This window comes from Nerophis ophidion, linkage group LG04 (assembly GCF_033978795.1).
Source record: "Nerophis ophidion isolate RoL-2023_Sa linkage group LG04, RoL_Noph_v1.0, whole genome shotgun sequence".
Taxonomy (NCBI): Eukaryota; Metazoa; Chordata; class Actinopteri; order Syngnathiformes; family Syngnathidae; genus Nerophis; species Nerophis ophidion.
Window position 1 is genome coordinate 64394808 of NC_084614.1, and position 17200 is coordinate 64412007.

At 39.0% G+C, this 17200-nt stretch overlaps 1 protein-coding gene across 4 annotated transcripts in view; it reads right to left on the reverse strand.

Annotated features, from left to right (window-relative positions):
• Positions 1-10328: 10328 nt before the first annotated feature.
• The window catches only part of grk6 (G protein-coupled receptor kinase 6), a 69198-nt gene continuing 62326 nt past the window's right edge, over positions 10329-17200 (reverse strand). For all 4 annotated transcript variants that reach the window (XM_061898798.1, XM_061898797.1, XM_061898799.1 and 1 more), the window contains 4 exons: positions 17007-17144; positions 16784-16921; positions 16574-16708; positions 10329-11455 (listed from right to left, as the gene is read on the reverse strand). In XM_061898798.1, coding sequence (XP_061754782.1) covers positions 11405-11455; positions 16574-16708; positions 16784-16921; positions 17007-17144 — 462 coding nt within the window. In that variant the 3' untranslated portion in view covers positions 10329-11404. The remainder of the gene's footprint in view (positions 11456-16573; positions 16709-16783; positions 16922-17006; positions 17145-17200) is intronic.

Here is a 17200-nt window from a genome sequence, read left to right on the forward strand (position 1 = left end):
ATTGTTTTACTGTATGTTGATGTTTGGGGAACCATGATGTGTTTTAGTAAGTTTGGATGTGGGGGGGATGGAAAACCTGAGTTGGAAAAAGTTTCAGGCAACCCTGATTTAATTTGTCAGTAATTTTCCATAGTCAGCAAAAAAACATGTATCACAAGACGGAATTACAGTTCTTTAAAAATAAAAAAAAAAATCGAAACATTAATTTAAAAAAAATCCAATTTCAATGTAAAAACCCACAAATGAGATTGGAAAATAAACAATATAGTATTTAGCTGTTGTTTGTATATTTTATATGCATCATACCTGAATAATATTTGATTATTCTTAGTATATAATACACAGTATAGTTTTATATATTTGTATATTATTTCTTTGGGAAACATAAAAACGTTGTACTGTATGTAAAAGCATAGTAACTAGGGGTGTAACTGTACGTGTATTTGTATTGAACCGTTTCGGTACGGGGTTTCGGTTCGGTTTGGAGGTGTACTGTGAACCTTGTTGTCCCGTCATTACCATGAATTGATTAACGTGGACCCCGACCTAAACAAGTTGAAAAACTTATTCGGGTGTTATCATTTAGTGGTCAATTGTACGGAATATGTACTGAACTATGCAATCTACTAATAAAAGTATCAATCAATCAATCAAACGAGTACACATGCTAGCAGCGACCGGGCTAGGACAACATGTAAAAGCCAGAGCTGGAAGACCCTACTGCCTCGTTAAGATCTCCCGTTTGGGAACAATTTGGCTGCGCGATACAACAATGGAGGGCGGAGGTTTGCCGATATTGTTCAGCAGCTGCTTCTGACTACACGTCGAACATGTGTTGCACCTTTCCTGCTTCCGGCTCCCAGACCGTAGTCGAGCAGCGCAGCGGAGACAGTCCTCCAGGGCTGATGTATTCTCGGGGGCAACACCCTTCACTCTACCCGGCAGTGGGTCTCCACAGCTCCAGACTCCAGGGTAAATGAAGAGTCCGGCGATTAGTTGCAAATTGTGGCTTCATTGAGGTCTTGCACACAGCCAATCCAACAAAACACCAGCTGCTCCCGGACTTGCACTAAGCTCCCTCACCTCGCTCGCCCACACACTCACTGACGTCACATGCTGTCACATATTAAAGGGCCACACACACACATACGCTACTCTCATAACACATGCTAACCCATTTGAAGCGTCACCACCGCATTCAAGCAGCCTCTCCTCTGCGAGTCAGGCAGGGCTAAAGCAATAACAAATGTTTTATAGCAGCAGATTTAAGTCCATATTGCATTAAAAACTAGATTTTGATCCACTTCTATGGTGGAAGAACAATGAGCCCATATATCCTCTTACTGCCAAGTTAGCCAGGCTAATAAAAGTGTCAATCAATCAAAAAAAAAAAAACACTTTATATGTAGAAAGGTTTTGATAAGACACCATTCTGAGCCTTATCTTATTTAGTTTTTATTTTACACATGTTGACCACATTAACCCTGGCAATAGACCCTGTGTGTATATGTATGTTATGCCATTGATTACAAATTTGGTAAATAGATAACCCAAAAAATTATATTTTGTTGTTTTCTTACTGTACCGAAAATGAACCGAACCGGGACCTCTAAACCGAGGTACGTACCGAACCGAAATGTTTGTGTACTGTTACACCCCTAATAGTAACTATTTAAATTTTTTTAAGATCTGAATCTCGCATAATCCCTCGAGACTTTCAAATCGCCCTAGACACAAACTGAGCTGGACATTTTTTATATATATATATCTATTGGTCGGTTTGTTTAGCTGTGTTTTTACAGAATGTTCTGTTCCTATTGTGATGTTTATTCTATTTTCTTCTTTAGCATTCTGTTTTTAATTTAAACAGCACTATAGGGCAGTAGTGAATGTTTTTTTTTAACCTTAATTAAAGTGTAATTAATTAATATTTTTAAAATAGACCTTGACTATAAAAGTTTAATATTAATAATGCAGTGTTTGCATTATTTTATTTTCAAATTGTAATGTGTTTTTAAAAAAATATATTCATGAAGGAATTAAAAAATAAACAAAGTTAGTTTCTTGTTTTGTGTGCAGGAATGAGTGTGTGAAATTTTTTTTTGTCTGTTAGTCCTTAGTTCAGTCATGTTCATAATGTATAAGAGCTAATCAAACGTCCTATGCCCTTATTGTATAGCAGTGGTTCTCAACCTTTTTTCAGTGATGTACCCCCTTTGAACATTTTTTTTCAAGTGCCCCCTAATCAGAGCAAAGCATTTTTGGTTGTAAAAAAGAGATAACGAAGTAAAATACAGCACTATGTCATCAGTTTCTGATTTATTAAATTGTATAAACCCCGTTTCCATATGAGTTGGGAAATTGTGTTAGATGTAAATATAAACGGAATACAATGATTTGCAAATCATTTTCAACCCATATTCACTTGAATATGCTACAAAAATATTTGATGTTCAAACTGAAAACATTTTTTTTTGCAAATAATCATTAACCTTAGAATTTGATGGCAGCAACACGTGACAAAGAAGTTGGAAAAGGTGGTAATGAATACTGATAAAGTTGAGGAATGCTCATCAAACACTTATTTGGAACATCCTACAGGTGTGCAGGCTAATTGGGTACAGGTGGGTGCCATGATTGGGTATAAAAGCAGCTTCCATGAAATGCTAAGTATTCACAAACAAGGATGGGGTGAGGGTCACCACTTTGTTAGCAAATTGTTGAACAGTTTTAGAACAACATTTCTCATTGATCTATTGCAAGGAATTTAGGGATTTTACGATCTACGGTCCATAAAATCATCAAAAGGTTCAGAGAATCTGGATAAATCACTGCACCTAAGCGATGATATTACAAACCTTTGATCCCTCAGGCTGTACCACATCAAAAACCGACATCAGTGTGTAAAGGATATCAACACATGGGCTCAGGAACACTTTATAAAACCATGTCAGTAACTACAGTTGGCCGCTACATCTGTAAGTGCAAGTTAAAACTACTATGCAAAGCAAAACCCATTTATCAACAACACCCAGAAACGCCGCCGGCTTAGCTGTGCCCGAGCTCATCTAAGATGGACTGTTGCAAAGTGGAAAAGTGTTCTGTGGTCTGCCGAGTCCACATTTCAAATTATATTTGGAAACTGGACGTAGTGTCCTCCGGAACAAAGAGGAAAATAACCATCCGGATTGTTATAGGCGCAAAGTTCAAAAGCCAGCATCTGTGATGGTATGGGGGTGTATTAGTGCCCAAGGCATGGGTAACTTACACATCTGTGAAGGCACCAATGGTCCATACAGGTTTTGGACCAACATATGTTGTCATCCGAGCAACGTTATCATGGACAACCCTGTTTTTTTCAGCAAGACGATGCCAAGCCACGTGTTACAACGGCGTGGCTTCGTAAAAAAAGAGTGCGGGTACTTTCCTGGCCCACTTGTAGTCCAGACTTGTCTCCCATCGAAAATGTGTGGCGCATTATGGAGCGTAAAATATGACAGCGGAGACCCCGGATTGTTGAACAACTGAAGCCCTACATAAAACAAGAATGGGAAATAATTCCACTTTCCAAAGGTTCAACAATTAGTTTCCTCAGTTCCCAAACATTTATTGACTGTTGTTAAAAGAAAAGGTGATGTAACACAGTGGTGAACATGCCCTTTCCCAACTACTTTGGGACATGTTGCAGCCATGAAATTCTAAGTTAATTATTATTTGCAAAAAAAAAACTAAAGTTTATGAGTTTGAACATCAAATGTCTTGTCTTTGTAGCATATTCAATTGAATATGGGTTTAAAAGGATTTGCAAATCATTGTATTCCGTTTATATTTACATCCAACACAATTTCCCCACTCATATGGAAACGGGGTTTGTATAACAGCGCAAAATATTGCTCATTTGTAGTGGTCTTTCTTGTACTATTTGGAAAAAAAGATATAAAAATAACTAAAAAGTTGTTGAAAAATTAACAAGTGATTCAATTATAAATAAATATTTCTACAAATAGAAGTAATCATCAACTTAAAGTGCCCTCTTTGAGGATTGTAATAGAGATCCATCTGGATTCATGAACTTAATTCTAAATATTTCTTTACAAAAAAAGAAATCTTTAACATCAATATTTATGGAACATGTCCACAAAAAATCTAGCTGTCAACACTGTTGCATTTCTTTTCACATTTTATTAACTTACATTCATATTTTGTTGAAGTATTATTCAATATATATTTTTATAAAGGCTTTTTGAATTGTTGCTATTTTTAGAATATTTAAAAAAATTCTCACGTACCCAGTGGTACGCATACCCCCATTTGAGAACCACTGCTGTACAGCATTTAAAAAAAAAAAAATGAGTGTAGTCATGTAGTGCAGCCTCCATGTTTCATGTGCACACATCTCAGCAGAGCACTTCTATCCTTAGGCTAATTACAGTTAATTCGATCGCCCGCCTGCGTTTGCTCCTTCGTGATTATAAACCGTGGGGATGAAGCCCAGCTGGACCACTCATCCCGACTTAAAGTGATCCGCAGCCATTATATGTCCCTCAGAAGCACATGATGCTCAAATTCGGAGCACTTTCTTTTGTGGCACCACAAGGTGTAATCACACCCATGCATCATGAATCATGAATCTCGACGTCAGGTGACGAGGTGAGAAGGAGAAAATTATGATAATGGAACTTTGGAGATGAAGATTAGTCGCTGGTACTGTGGTTTAGTAGTGCCAATACAAATAGAGTAGCTTTGCATGAAACAAGCAGTTTGCATCAGGGCCGAGCATTTCCTGGTGACCTTTTGACAACGCTATTTAAAGTCACTAGCCAGAAAAATGGTTCACATGTCACTAATCAACATTTTCATACAGTTTGTGGAAAAACGTGTGCAAAATTGAGCAATTTTCCTAATCAAATGTATTCCTCAAACATAGCATTCAAGCTATAAATGCTGTATTTGGCATTGTTTTTGTATTTCCACAATGTTCACAAAAGTCATGTAAATCTTTCTACTTACCACTGTTTATTCTTCTTGTACAAAATCATACCGTATATTACCACTAGTCTAGTGTTTGCAGGTGACTTCATTTTTAGAAGAACTTCAAAATATCATGAAACCCATCAGTATTAACAAAAATGAACCACAGTCCATATACAGTAGTAACAGTGCAGCAGTATAAAAACAAGACACATACCTACCTTTCATCTTCTAAAAAGTCCCAGGAATGTGTAGGAAGAAGAACAGGAAGTCTGTTGAGATCATGTAAATGACGAACTAAAAGTGTAATATCTTCTTCAAAAATGACAAAAGTCCGAACTTTGAGTTATTTTCGGTCAAACATGCGGCCCGCGGGCCGGACCAGGCCCGTGAACATGTTCAATCTGGCCCGCAAGATGAGTTTGATAAGTGTAAAACTGAGTTGCATTTTTAAATTAAATTAACTGCTGTTCTACATGTGTCCACTGGATGTCGCAATAGCAATTCTATTAGGGAAGCAAATAGTGGGTGAGCAAGTAGAACCCAGCAAGAGGTACACGGTCAAGCAGGGCTGCAACTCCTCCCCCTCGACTCAACGTAAAACAAGCAGGAATAAAAAAAAACAAAAAAAACAATTGGTAACCCCACTTAAAATGCCATACGAGATGCTGTACATTGATATAGTTCTGTGAAAATGTAGGTTTTCTGTGTGAATTCAAATAAAGTAAACAATGTGTGACTTACTAAAATACTGTCAGTATTTTAAGTTTCTATTTTTGGTTTGTTAAAATTTTTCGCACTTTGCACAGCTTGTACTTTTCTATCAATACAGAGTGATCAGGGAGTAACTCAACCCTCTCTAATAGTTTCTTCCCCAGTTTGCATGGTTTGTTGAGTTAGCACAGAATGAATGTGTGGACATGACAGGTAGTTGATAAATAGAAGAGTTTTTATTTATGCTTTATTTTGTTATTTGTTCAATCCTAGATGGGCTGTGACTTAGAGTTGAATGGTTTTGTAGATCCACTGAGATTAAGTTCAGTGTGTTTTTCATGGTGTTTTTGAAACTGCACCAATTTTTCCTCAGATTTTTCAACTCACTTGAAGTTTTTTGTCGAGAAGATTATTTGTGATATGTACATTTTCAGAATGTGCTTGTTCTATTTTGGGCCAAAGTAAAACAAAGAAAACAATCTAAATTTGTCACAGTTGTATTGTATTTTTAAGTTACCGTATTTCCTTGAATTGCCGCCGGGGCGCCAATTAATTTAAAACCTCTTCTCACTCATGCGCTTACCAAAGGCATGCGGTAAAAGTAAGCATGTGCTAATTATTTTAAAAAATCTTCTCACTCCGGCAAATGACCGGTATTGAAATCAGCATCCTACGTTTTGAAAATGATGACAGGGAAAGTGTCACTCGTGATGTCACGAGTTTGACCAGGCGGTAATACTAAGCATGCGCTAATTATTTTGCGAAGGCAGGCGCATACTATATGCCCTGCGGCAATTCAAGGAAATACGGTATTATGTCATGATTTTACCCATCCGGCCCGCGTCGGATCAGATTTTCCTCCATGTGCCCCCTGAGCTAAAATGACTTTGACCCCTTGTCTTAGGTGATTCCAGTATTCAACTCAGCAGTAAATTGAAGCCAACTACAGCGAGTCCTGATTAAAATATTGTCTTATTGGGTGGGGCGGCATAGCTCGGTTGGTAGAGTGCCCGTGCCAGCAACTTGAGGGTTCCAGGTTCGATCCCCGCTTCTACCATCCTAGGCACTGCCGTTGTGTCTGTAGGCAAGACACTTTACCCACTTGTTCCCAGTGCCACCCACACTGGTTTAAATGTAACTTAGATATTTGGTTTCACTATGTAAAGCACTTTGAGTCACTAGAGAAAAGCGCTATATAATTATAAATCACTCACACGTATTGAAAAGTCCTCCAGGGTCACAATCTTTCAGTTTGTAGTCCATTCCGATCAGGGAATGGAAAGTTGTTGCTATGCATTTTTTATAAATCGAGGTACCTTCCCAAACACCACAAAAGGCTTCTTTGGACGTGGGAGTAAAAAGTCAACTTTAGAGCATGTTTTTGCCGGGATGAATTTTAGTTCAGATTATTTGGATTCCTTCAACACCATTTCTTGCCTTCCTTTTGTGGTTTCTTGGCATGTGGATACAACCTGGTAAATATTAAGGCACTAAGAAACACTTCCTGGTCACATCTCATTTTAAATGTATGTCAGGCAAACTTGTTTAACTTAAATTAGGTCAACAGTGGATGATATACTAAACTAATGGAAGCATGCAGCAAACGAAAGGAGCTCTAATAGGGAACCCTGCAGTACTACGCTCGATGACTAGCTTACATTTAGCAGCAAAAATGTTGCGCTCAGCCATACTTGCCAACCCTCCTGGGTTTTCCGGGAGACTCCCGAAATTCAGCGCCTCTCCCGAAAACCTCCTGGGACAAATTTTCTCCCGAAAATCTCCCGAAATTTAGGCGGAGCTGCAGGCCACGCCCCTTCCATCTCCATGAGGACCTGAGTGACGTGTCTGAGAGTGTGTCTGCTCAATGACTTTATAACTATGATCAAGGGCGAGTTCTTGGTTTCTTATGTGGGTTTATTGTTAGGCAGTTTCATCAACGTCCTCTCAGCGCAGTAACAACACACAACAACAGCAGTCACGTTTACGGCTACCACTCTACCGTAAGGCAGTTTGTCTGCCGTAAACAGCATGTGACACTCTTAAACAGGACAATACTGCCATCTACTGTACATGCACCAGCACAACACCTCCAGGCAACTTCAACCCTTTATCCTCCTACAATCACATCACAGCTCCCAGTGATTGTAAATAAACCTAATGTAAATAATCAAATGTATTTCTAATGTATATACTTGTTCTTATGCTATCTGAACTCACTGTTCTCTGCTGGCTGTACATGTCCTACTAAGTAAGACCTACACGGTTTCAATGTCCATATTTCTCTGTTGATGCAATTGTTGATGACTGAAGTACTGATATCAACCAAAGATCCTCATTCCACCCCCCGGAATTGTAAATATTTCAATGTATATACTATGATGATTAACTTGGGTGATGACTGTATTATGCTGATAGTATATATTTGTACCACGACTTAAACAAGTTGAAAAACGTATTCGGGTGTTACCAGTGGTCGATTGTACGGAATATGTACTGTACTGTGCAATCTACTAATAAAAGTTTCAATCAATTAATCATGCATATGTGACAATAACATCCATTTTAGAAAGTGCAGTGCACAACTACGCACACAACAGCTGTAAAAAAAAACGCCCCCAACCACGCCACCACATTTCAATGTAGTTTTACAGTGTTTTAAGGCTTTGGTGTCTGTTCCTCTGAATGTCATGTCTGTTTTGTCTAATAAAAACAGATAGAACATAGAGTAACTTTACAGTTAATTGGACATTCACATTCCCAACTCGTCACAATATGTTCAGAGGTATTCAAATTCAACAGCAAAAAATCAAGGTTGTCGTCATTAAGGAAGCTATTGTACTCTGTGTAGACCAGGGGTCTCAGACACGCGGGAGACATTATTTTGCGGCCCCCACCTTAAAATGAAAGTTTAATGTTAGTGCGGCCCGTGATTTTTATATGAATGGCACTTGACAGCATTGTCATTTGGGTCCAACATGGCTCTTTCAACGTTCTGGGTTGCCTACCCGTGCGTTAGTGGAAAAGCGGCAAGTGAGTTAAAGTGACAGAGACGTTGCAATGGAGACGAGGGTTTTCTTACGTGGCCGGCTGCAGTCACACTGCGACACCTGTCCATCAGTAATAACAGTCCCCGATAACCAGGACCAATTCAAACCGTTATTTTTTTTTTATTGTTTAATTCGCATTGTCTCACACGATGAACACTATATATATTTCTAAAGGATGCTGAATAACACATCGGGAGCCGTCACTTTTTTGCGCTCGCTATCCTGGTACTTTCCCGGCTATTATCCGCCGACCACTGTGTTGCTGTAGGGAGGGAAAGCGGAACGACACACATTGCGGAAATAACATTATTCTCCATGCATCGGCTAATTACAAATTTATTGCATGGTGAGGAGTATGCACATTTTTTTAGGAACACTTCTTGCGGCCCAGCCTCACCCAGACTCTGCATCCAGTGGCCCCCAGGTAAAGTGAGTTTGAGATCCCTGGTGTAGACGTTCACTGTATAAGTCAAACTTCAAACATTGTATAGTTAAAAAAATGTGTTTTCACTTTTCAATGTCCCCTATGGGGGGCGCCGTGCCCGCCCACGTGGTTGCCCACATATGCGGTCCTCTCCAAGGTTTCTCATATTCATCATTGTCACTGTCACCGACGTCCCACTGGGGTGAGTTTTCCCTGCCCTTATGTGGGCTCTACCGAGGATGTCATTGTGGTTTGTGTAGCCCTTTGAGACATGAGTGATTTAGGGCTATATAAATAAACATTCATTGATTGATTGAATGATATCATTGAGTGACAATGTGGCCCTGAGACACATGACAGTTGTCACACTGAATAGAGATGTTTGACACACTACCGCCCTCTAGTGGCTGCACTACTGTATGACCAGACAGCCATGCATGGCAAGTACAGTACACTGAAAAGAACAAAAAATACTAAGAATTGTGACAAATTAGTTGAAATAGCAAGAAAAAAATTGCATTTGTACGAGAATACTGTAATAAAAACAAAAAGTGAACAGGAGAGTTGGAAGTCTAATATAATGAAGGTAATGTCAATTACCCCCAGTTTTTTTCGCTAAAAATCTAAATTTCAGCTGAAAAATAATCGGGATTTACCTTGTGTCTTTTGTTCTCTTCTCTCTTGTTTCTTCTATTTCAAGATTTTTGGAGCATCACAAATAAAATTTGAAAATTAATTGTACTTTTGGAGCATTATAAACAAAGAAATAAAAGGTTCTCGAAATATAAAATATTACATGTTTTTGGTCTTGTAAAAAATCTACTTTATTTGTTATATTGTAAATATTATATTTTAGACATTTTCACTTTATTTCGGTCATTTTACACATAGTTTTATTAAAAAACAAACAAAAAAAACTTCTTTTTTTTTATCCCAATGGTATTATTACACATTAAGTGTTATTATTACAATACTTTTTCACGTAAAATTGTGAGAGAATATTTGGCATAACCCTACCAAAATATTTTAGGAATATTACCAATGTTTTTGTCTCCTAAAAACTTGACTTTATTTTTGTCATATTACAAATTTGTATCCAATATAATCTACTTCATCTCTGAAAACTAAATTTATTGTGATTATTTGTGTCTTTTCAGTGATTTTGAACATCATTTATAGATAAGTACATAAAGTATTTTATTTCAGGTGTTTTTGACAGTTTCTTCAAAAAGGAATGTGCTTTTGGCTCCTGACAACATTTGCAAGTCACACCATTGAGGCGCTAATATCTTCCTTCTCACAGTCCAATGAGTACATATTTTCAACCAAAAACTTTAGCAGAGTAGGCTAAATAGGCACATTCTGTACAGTTGCATCCTCTTGTATCTGACAGTAAAGATTCTCTCCATGTTGATTTTTTTTAGATGTATACAAAAAACTCTGCAGACGACTTCATTACACACTTAAGAAGTGTTAATTAGAAGAAATAAAATAGCCAAAATTAAGAAAGCGAAGTCCAGTGAGGGTTGGACTCCGCCAAGGCTGTCCTTTGTCACCGATTCTGTTCATAACTTTTATGGACAGAATTTCTAGGCGCAGTCAAGGTGTTGAGGGGGTCCGGTTTGGTGGCCGCGGGATTAGGTCTCTGCTTTTTGCAGATGATGTGGTCCTAATGGCTTCATCTGGCCGGGATCTTCAGCTCTCACTGGATCGGTTCGCAGCCGAGTGTGAAGCGACCGGAATGAGAATCAGCACCTCAAAGTCTGAGTCCATGGTTCTCGCCCAGAAAAGGGTGGAGTGCCATCTCCGGGTTGGGTTGGAGACCCTGCCCCAAGTGGAGGAGTTCAAGTACCTAGGAGTCTTGTTCATGAGTGGGGGAAGAGTGGATCGTGAGATCGACTGGCGGATCGGTGCGGTGTCTTCAGTAATGCAGACGTTGTATCGATCCGTTGTGGTGAAGAAGGAGGTGAGCCGGAAGGCAAACCTCTCAATTTACCGGTCGTCTACGCTCCCATCCTCACCTATGGTCATGAGCTTTGGGTCATGACCGAAAGGATAAGATCACGGGTACAAGCGGCCGAAATGAGTTTCCTCCGCAAAATAATCTCGGCTGATATTTTACAAGTTTTTTTCTTTTTTAAATAACATTAAAACATAATGGCTATGCTGAAAATAAATTCTGACATTTAGAGATCGACTATCTATATAAATGTGCAAAAAGTTGTAAACGAATGGAATGTGATTTGTGTCACAGCCTGGTTGGCTCCTCGTCACTGTCACTGCAGTTGCCACAGCAGTCCTAAAGGGCGACAGAGAGACAATCAGTCTAGCATTAGTACAACATGGCTTGACATACACTATTTAGCTTCTTAAGTAGTCATGCCTGTAAAATTATGTTTTTTTGTTTGCCATGTTTGGTCAGGTTATGTTCAGTTGTTTGGACATTTAGTTCTGTCTTTGCACTTCCTGGTTTGCTTTCGTCTCCATGCCAACCCATTAGTTTCACCTGGTCTCCTAGTCACGTCCCTGTCCTCAGCCTCACACCTGTTTTCAGTAATCATCACAGCTGCTATTTAAGTCATTCTTTTTCTGTCTTCATCCTGGCATCTACACCCTACCCATGCTGTTCCTACCTTCATGCCCTCGATCACAGTTCCACGTCATATAAGTTTTTGTTTATAGTTCATAGTTAATTGCCTTTGTGCTAAGTCTTTTGTTTATGCCATAGTGCAAGTGTTTGTTTCCATAGCCAAGTTTTGTACCTCCATTGTGAGCGCTTTTTGTTTCTCTTTTGTTAGTTAGTGTTAAAATAAAAAGATGTACTCACATTCACGTCTCGCACGTGCTAAATTCCCTCTGCTTCGAAGAAACAACCTTAATCCAAATCTAAGTCTGACATAGGTCTTATAGCTATGAGACATAAAAACATAATTTTTCTACAATTTTTTCCCGATTGTCTCTAAAAATTAGTTGACAATTTTGCCGCTCAAATGGTTTTCTGCTCAGCTGGTTTGGTTTATGGATGGCGACCACCCTTGAACCTATTGTGAGTAGGGATGGGCGATAGCGTGATATATATATTGCAGCCTCCTGCGATAACAATAGATATCATGATATTTAATTTGGTGTGTAAATGATGATGAAACCATTTCAAAACGGGTTACAAAAGCTCCTAATTTGGCAGTAAATATAATCTTAGAGAAAAATGTAATTTAAATATTTGTACGCACGTACAACACTTAAGACTTTCAGTATGTCAGTATGTGGAATTAAATTGTGGAATGGATTAAGCAAACAAATCAAACAATGTACTAATATGATCCACTTCAAGAAACTCTTCAAACTTAAAGGCCTACTGAAACCCACTACTACCCACCAAGCTCACAGCTGCCTTTTAAACAGCTACTGCAGGAGGACGAATAATCCAATGATGTCTCCGGTAAGATATATATCACAATTTTCCATTCCAACAAACATGCTGGTTGACGTCGAGAAACATGTTCGCTTGACCGCTCTGTGTTAAAAACAAAGAAACACCGGCTGTGCCTCGGTGCTAAAGACAGCTGCAATCCACCGCTTTCCACCAACAGCATTGTTCTTTATAGTCTCCATTTTTAATTGAACAAATTGCAAAAGATTCAGCAACACAGATGTCCAGAATACTGTTTAATTGCGCGATGAAAAGAGACGACTTTTAGCCGTAAATGGTGGTGCGCTAATATTTCCTGACAGTCCGTGACGTCACGCGCACGCGTCATCATTCCACGACGTTTTCAACAAGAAACTCCACAGAAATTTTAAATTGCAATTTAGTGAACTAAACCGGCCGTATTGGCATGTGCTGCAATGTTAATATTTCATCGTTGACATATAAACTATCAGACTGCGTGGTCGGTAGTAGTGGGTTTCAGTAGGCCTTTAAGCATGGATTCTTCAGTTTTTTAGTTACTTTACATAATTTTTTTTTGTGATACTACAAATGTTGGTGTCCAATACCAAGTAGTTACAACTGATACAGATATTTAACATTTTTAGGATCATTGAATTATTTTTTTAATGACAATTATTATCAGACAAAAACTTAGGATGGCGGTGTAACAATATCAATTAAATATTTAAATCATTTTCTACTATTAGCTCTGATGTAAATAATTTGGTGGTTGCCCTTAAAACCCTCCTGTGTTCAGGGACTTATTTCCTGAGTTTGTAAACATTAGCAAATTATTACCAAAAAAGTTGATGACAAAAAATTCTGGATCGAACTATTGTGGTATTGACTGATACTATACTTATCGCTACTGTTGATACTTGTATCGATCCGCCCACTTTTGTTTACATTGAAGAGCTCTAGCTTGTGGTTAGCGGTTATTATATCATCCTACGGTAGGCCTATTGAACTGGCGGCCCGCCAAAGCTTTAAATTTGGCCCGCCGAACATGACCCAAATAGGCTTGATGGGGTTGCAGATGTGTGCAGTATCCCGCCACCCCGCAGGGGACAACAGCAAAGCATAGGTGCCACAATGAAGCAGCAGTAAATGAAAAGAAGAATATGGCACAATCAACCCCTAAAAAAAAATCTGAATAAATCGCTACACTCTTTTAACAGCGACTGGACAACAAAGTATGGATGTATTGAAATTGCTGACTTTGCGATGTCTTTTGTATTCGTGGTGGGTGTTGTTTTTGGCTGTTAAACTCTGCCGATTAAAACCGATTTAAATACATGTAGTGCTGAATTTGACCAGCAGAGGGCGATAAAGCTACACCTTAGGTTTCATTTTGTTAATTTACATCCGTGCAATGTTTGCTGTGCATATTAAACTATCCATCCATCCATCCATCCATTTTCTACCGCTTATTCCCTTTCGGGGTCGCAGGGGGCACTGGCGCCTATCTCAGCTACAATCGGGCGGAAGGCGGGGTACACCCTGGACAAGTCGCCACCTCATCGCAGGGCCAACACTGATAGACAGACAACATTCACACTCACATTCACACACTAGGGCCAATTTAGTGTTGCCAATCGGGTTCCCTCCGGGTACTCCGGCTTCATCCCACTTCCATATTAAACTAAACCTTCTATTTAATTCATGTAACATGCACAATGGACAATATTTATGTAAAATACACAATGAACATTTATTGTAATGTTTACATTTCCAGTCTTACAAACCTAAACAAAAGAGGACTTATAAAGGAACAAAAATGAGGAAGAAAACTATTTCAAAAGAAGGAACATCAATCATCAAAACTAAAAACTAAACAAAGACTAAACACTTACCTTCTGTATATTAACTATCTGTCTAGCTGCACACGCACACGCAATAATTCATTTATTGACGGTGCAATGACATAGCTGATGTGTTTACTTTGTAGATAAGTACACATAGTCTCAAAGGAATATTACCATGGAGGCACTTTCTAAAGACATCAAATTTTGATGTCCGGCCCCTGAGACCTTGGACTCTTAAAACTACGGCTCTCTTCATTATGTATTTGAATAATTCTGTCCAACGGTGTGTAGTGATATTCCTTGTCCACTAATGGAGATTGTAATTCTGATGATACTTGTAAGATACATGGTTTATTTTCCGCCATGCAAGCGAGGATTGCTGACTTAGAAGTAGATTTGCACCATGGAGGGACGATAGCCACTAGTGAGAACGCTACTTGCGTTGAGGACGTGTTCATTCACTTGTCGCTGTCAGAATTATGGGACACTGCTAGAATGTTTCAACATGCATTATCACAATATTATAATAGTATTAAAAGCTGTATCGGTCGCCAAATTTATATGATTTTTATCGTAAATTATCTATATCGCATAACCCTAATTGTGAGTGCAAAATTAATGAACATAAAAAATATATCAACAAACCTCGTTAAAATTAAAGCCACCGATGCGTTTTTTTAGGTCTGTATTTTTTTGTCAATATGTCAATGTATGTTAACACAATGGCCATTTAAAATGTAATTTATGCCTAACTTAAAGGCCTACTGAAATGAGATGTTCTTATCTGAACGGGAATAGCAGGTCCATTCTATGTCATACTTGATCATATTGCGATATTGCCATATTTTTGCTGAAAGGATTTAGTAGAGAACATTGACGATAAAGTTCGCAACTTTTGGTCGCTAACAGAAAAGCCCTGCCTTTACCGGAAGTGTGTGCGCGTGACGTCACGAGTTGCAGGGCTCCACACATATTCACATTGTTTATAATGGGAGCCACCAGCAGTAAGAGCAATTCGGACCGAGAAAGCGACAATTTCCCCATTAATTTAAGCAAGGATGAAAGATTTGTGAATTAGGATATTGATAGTGAAGGACTAGAAAAAAAAAGAAAAGAAAAAAAAAAAGCGACAGCTCCGGGCGGCGGCAAAGTGAGCGTTTTAGATGTAATTAAACACATTTACTAGGATAATTCTGGAAGATCCCTTATCTGCTTATTGTTTGAATAGTGTTTTAGTGAGATTTATAAAGATTGTAAAGACATACCTTGAGGTCGGACGGCTGCTGTGAACATGAAGTGTCTCAGAGAGAAGCTGAGGAGCCCAAGCTCACACTGCCTTTTTTGACAGCTGCTCCAGAACGAGGAAATATCCACTGATGTCTCCGGTATAATATATCACAATTTCCCCATCCAAAAACATGCTGGTTGACGTAGAGAAACATGTTTGCTTGACCGCTCTGTGTTAAAGCTTCACAACAAACAAAGAAACACCAGCTGTGTCTCGGTGCTAAAGACATCCGCAATCCACCGCTTTCCGCCAACAGCATTGTTCTTTATAGTCTCCAATATTAAATGGACAAATTGCAAAAGATTCAGCAACACAGATGTCCAAAATACTGTGTAATTATGCGGTTAAAGCAGACGACTTTTAGCTGCAAGTGGTGCAGCGCTAATATTTCCTGACAGTCCGTGACGTCACCCGTACGCGTCATCATTCCGCGACGTTTTCAACAAGAAACTCGTGGGAAATTTAAAATTGCAATTTAGTAAACTAAAAAGGCCGTATTGCAATATTAATATTTCATCATTGATATATAAACTATCAGACTGCGTGGTCGGTAGTAGTGGGTTTCAGTAGGCCTTTAACCTAATACGGCTCTGGTATTTCGTAGCACTTTTTATACAGTTACTGGTACCACTGTTTGGCAATCGTTGTCGTAGATTGAAGCAGGTCACCAATTTTGTATCATAAATATACAAAATTAATAAATAAAATGAATCAAAAATATATATACATATACAGTATATAATAGTATATAGTTATAATGAAATACGGAATCATAATAATGAATAATCGCAATGAAAGTACTACTTTCTGTCTGCCATGTTGATAATATTGTCATACTACATATAGTCATATTCGTACTATGTTTCACTATCAAATAGGTTTTACTCAACTAACCTGTCTACCAAACAGCCGCTGCAGCAGCCCCTGTTTGGGTGGCGGAGACGGCTGCCCTCTCCAATCCAGGTCAGGTGGTATCGTCCCATCCGGGTAAAAAACATTGAGCTGGGCAAAACAATCAGTCTCTATCATCTGCGGAACAAAAATGAACAGTCGTCGCTGTTAAAAAAATGTTTCAGGCATACTGATAAAAATGTCTGCCCATACCTCGTTCTGCCAGGGAATTGAAACACTGCCTGTGGACACTTTGCTGTAGAAGGACTCGTCTTTTGGCTCAAGCTCCACGCCTTTAACGGTAGAGAACTGCTCGATATCCAGCACGTCTTTGCAGTAAATGGCCTGTGGCTGCACATACACACCACCAAGCCAAAACAATACACAGTTTAGGAGGGGTTTTTATTCGGTGAATGGCTGTCTCTGTGGGACTTACATCAGGAATGAAAGGGGCTTGCAACATGCCTGCTTCCAGCCTATTGAAATTAATGGAGCGAAAGATGGGATGTGCTTTGACCTCTGAAGGGCCTCCTCCCTGGCAGCCCACTCTCATGCTGGGGTCCTTAGCTAACAGCTGGAAGAAAAACCTGTCATTCTAGACCCAATGGACGGAAGTTGAGTAGCGTTCAC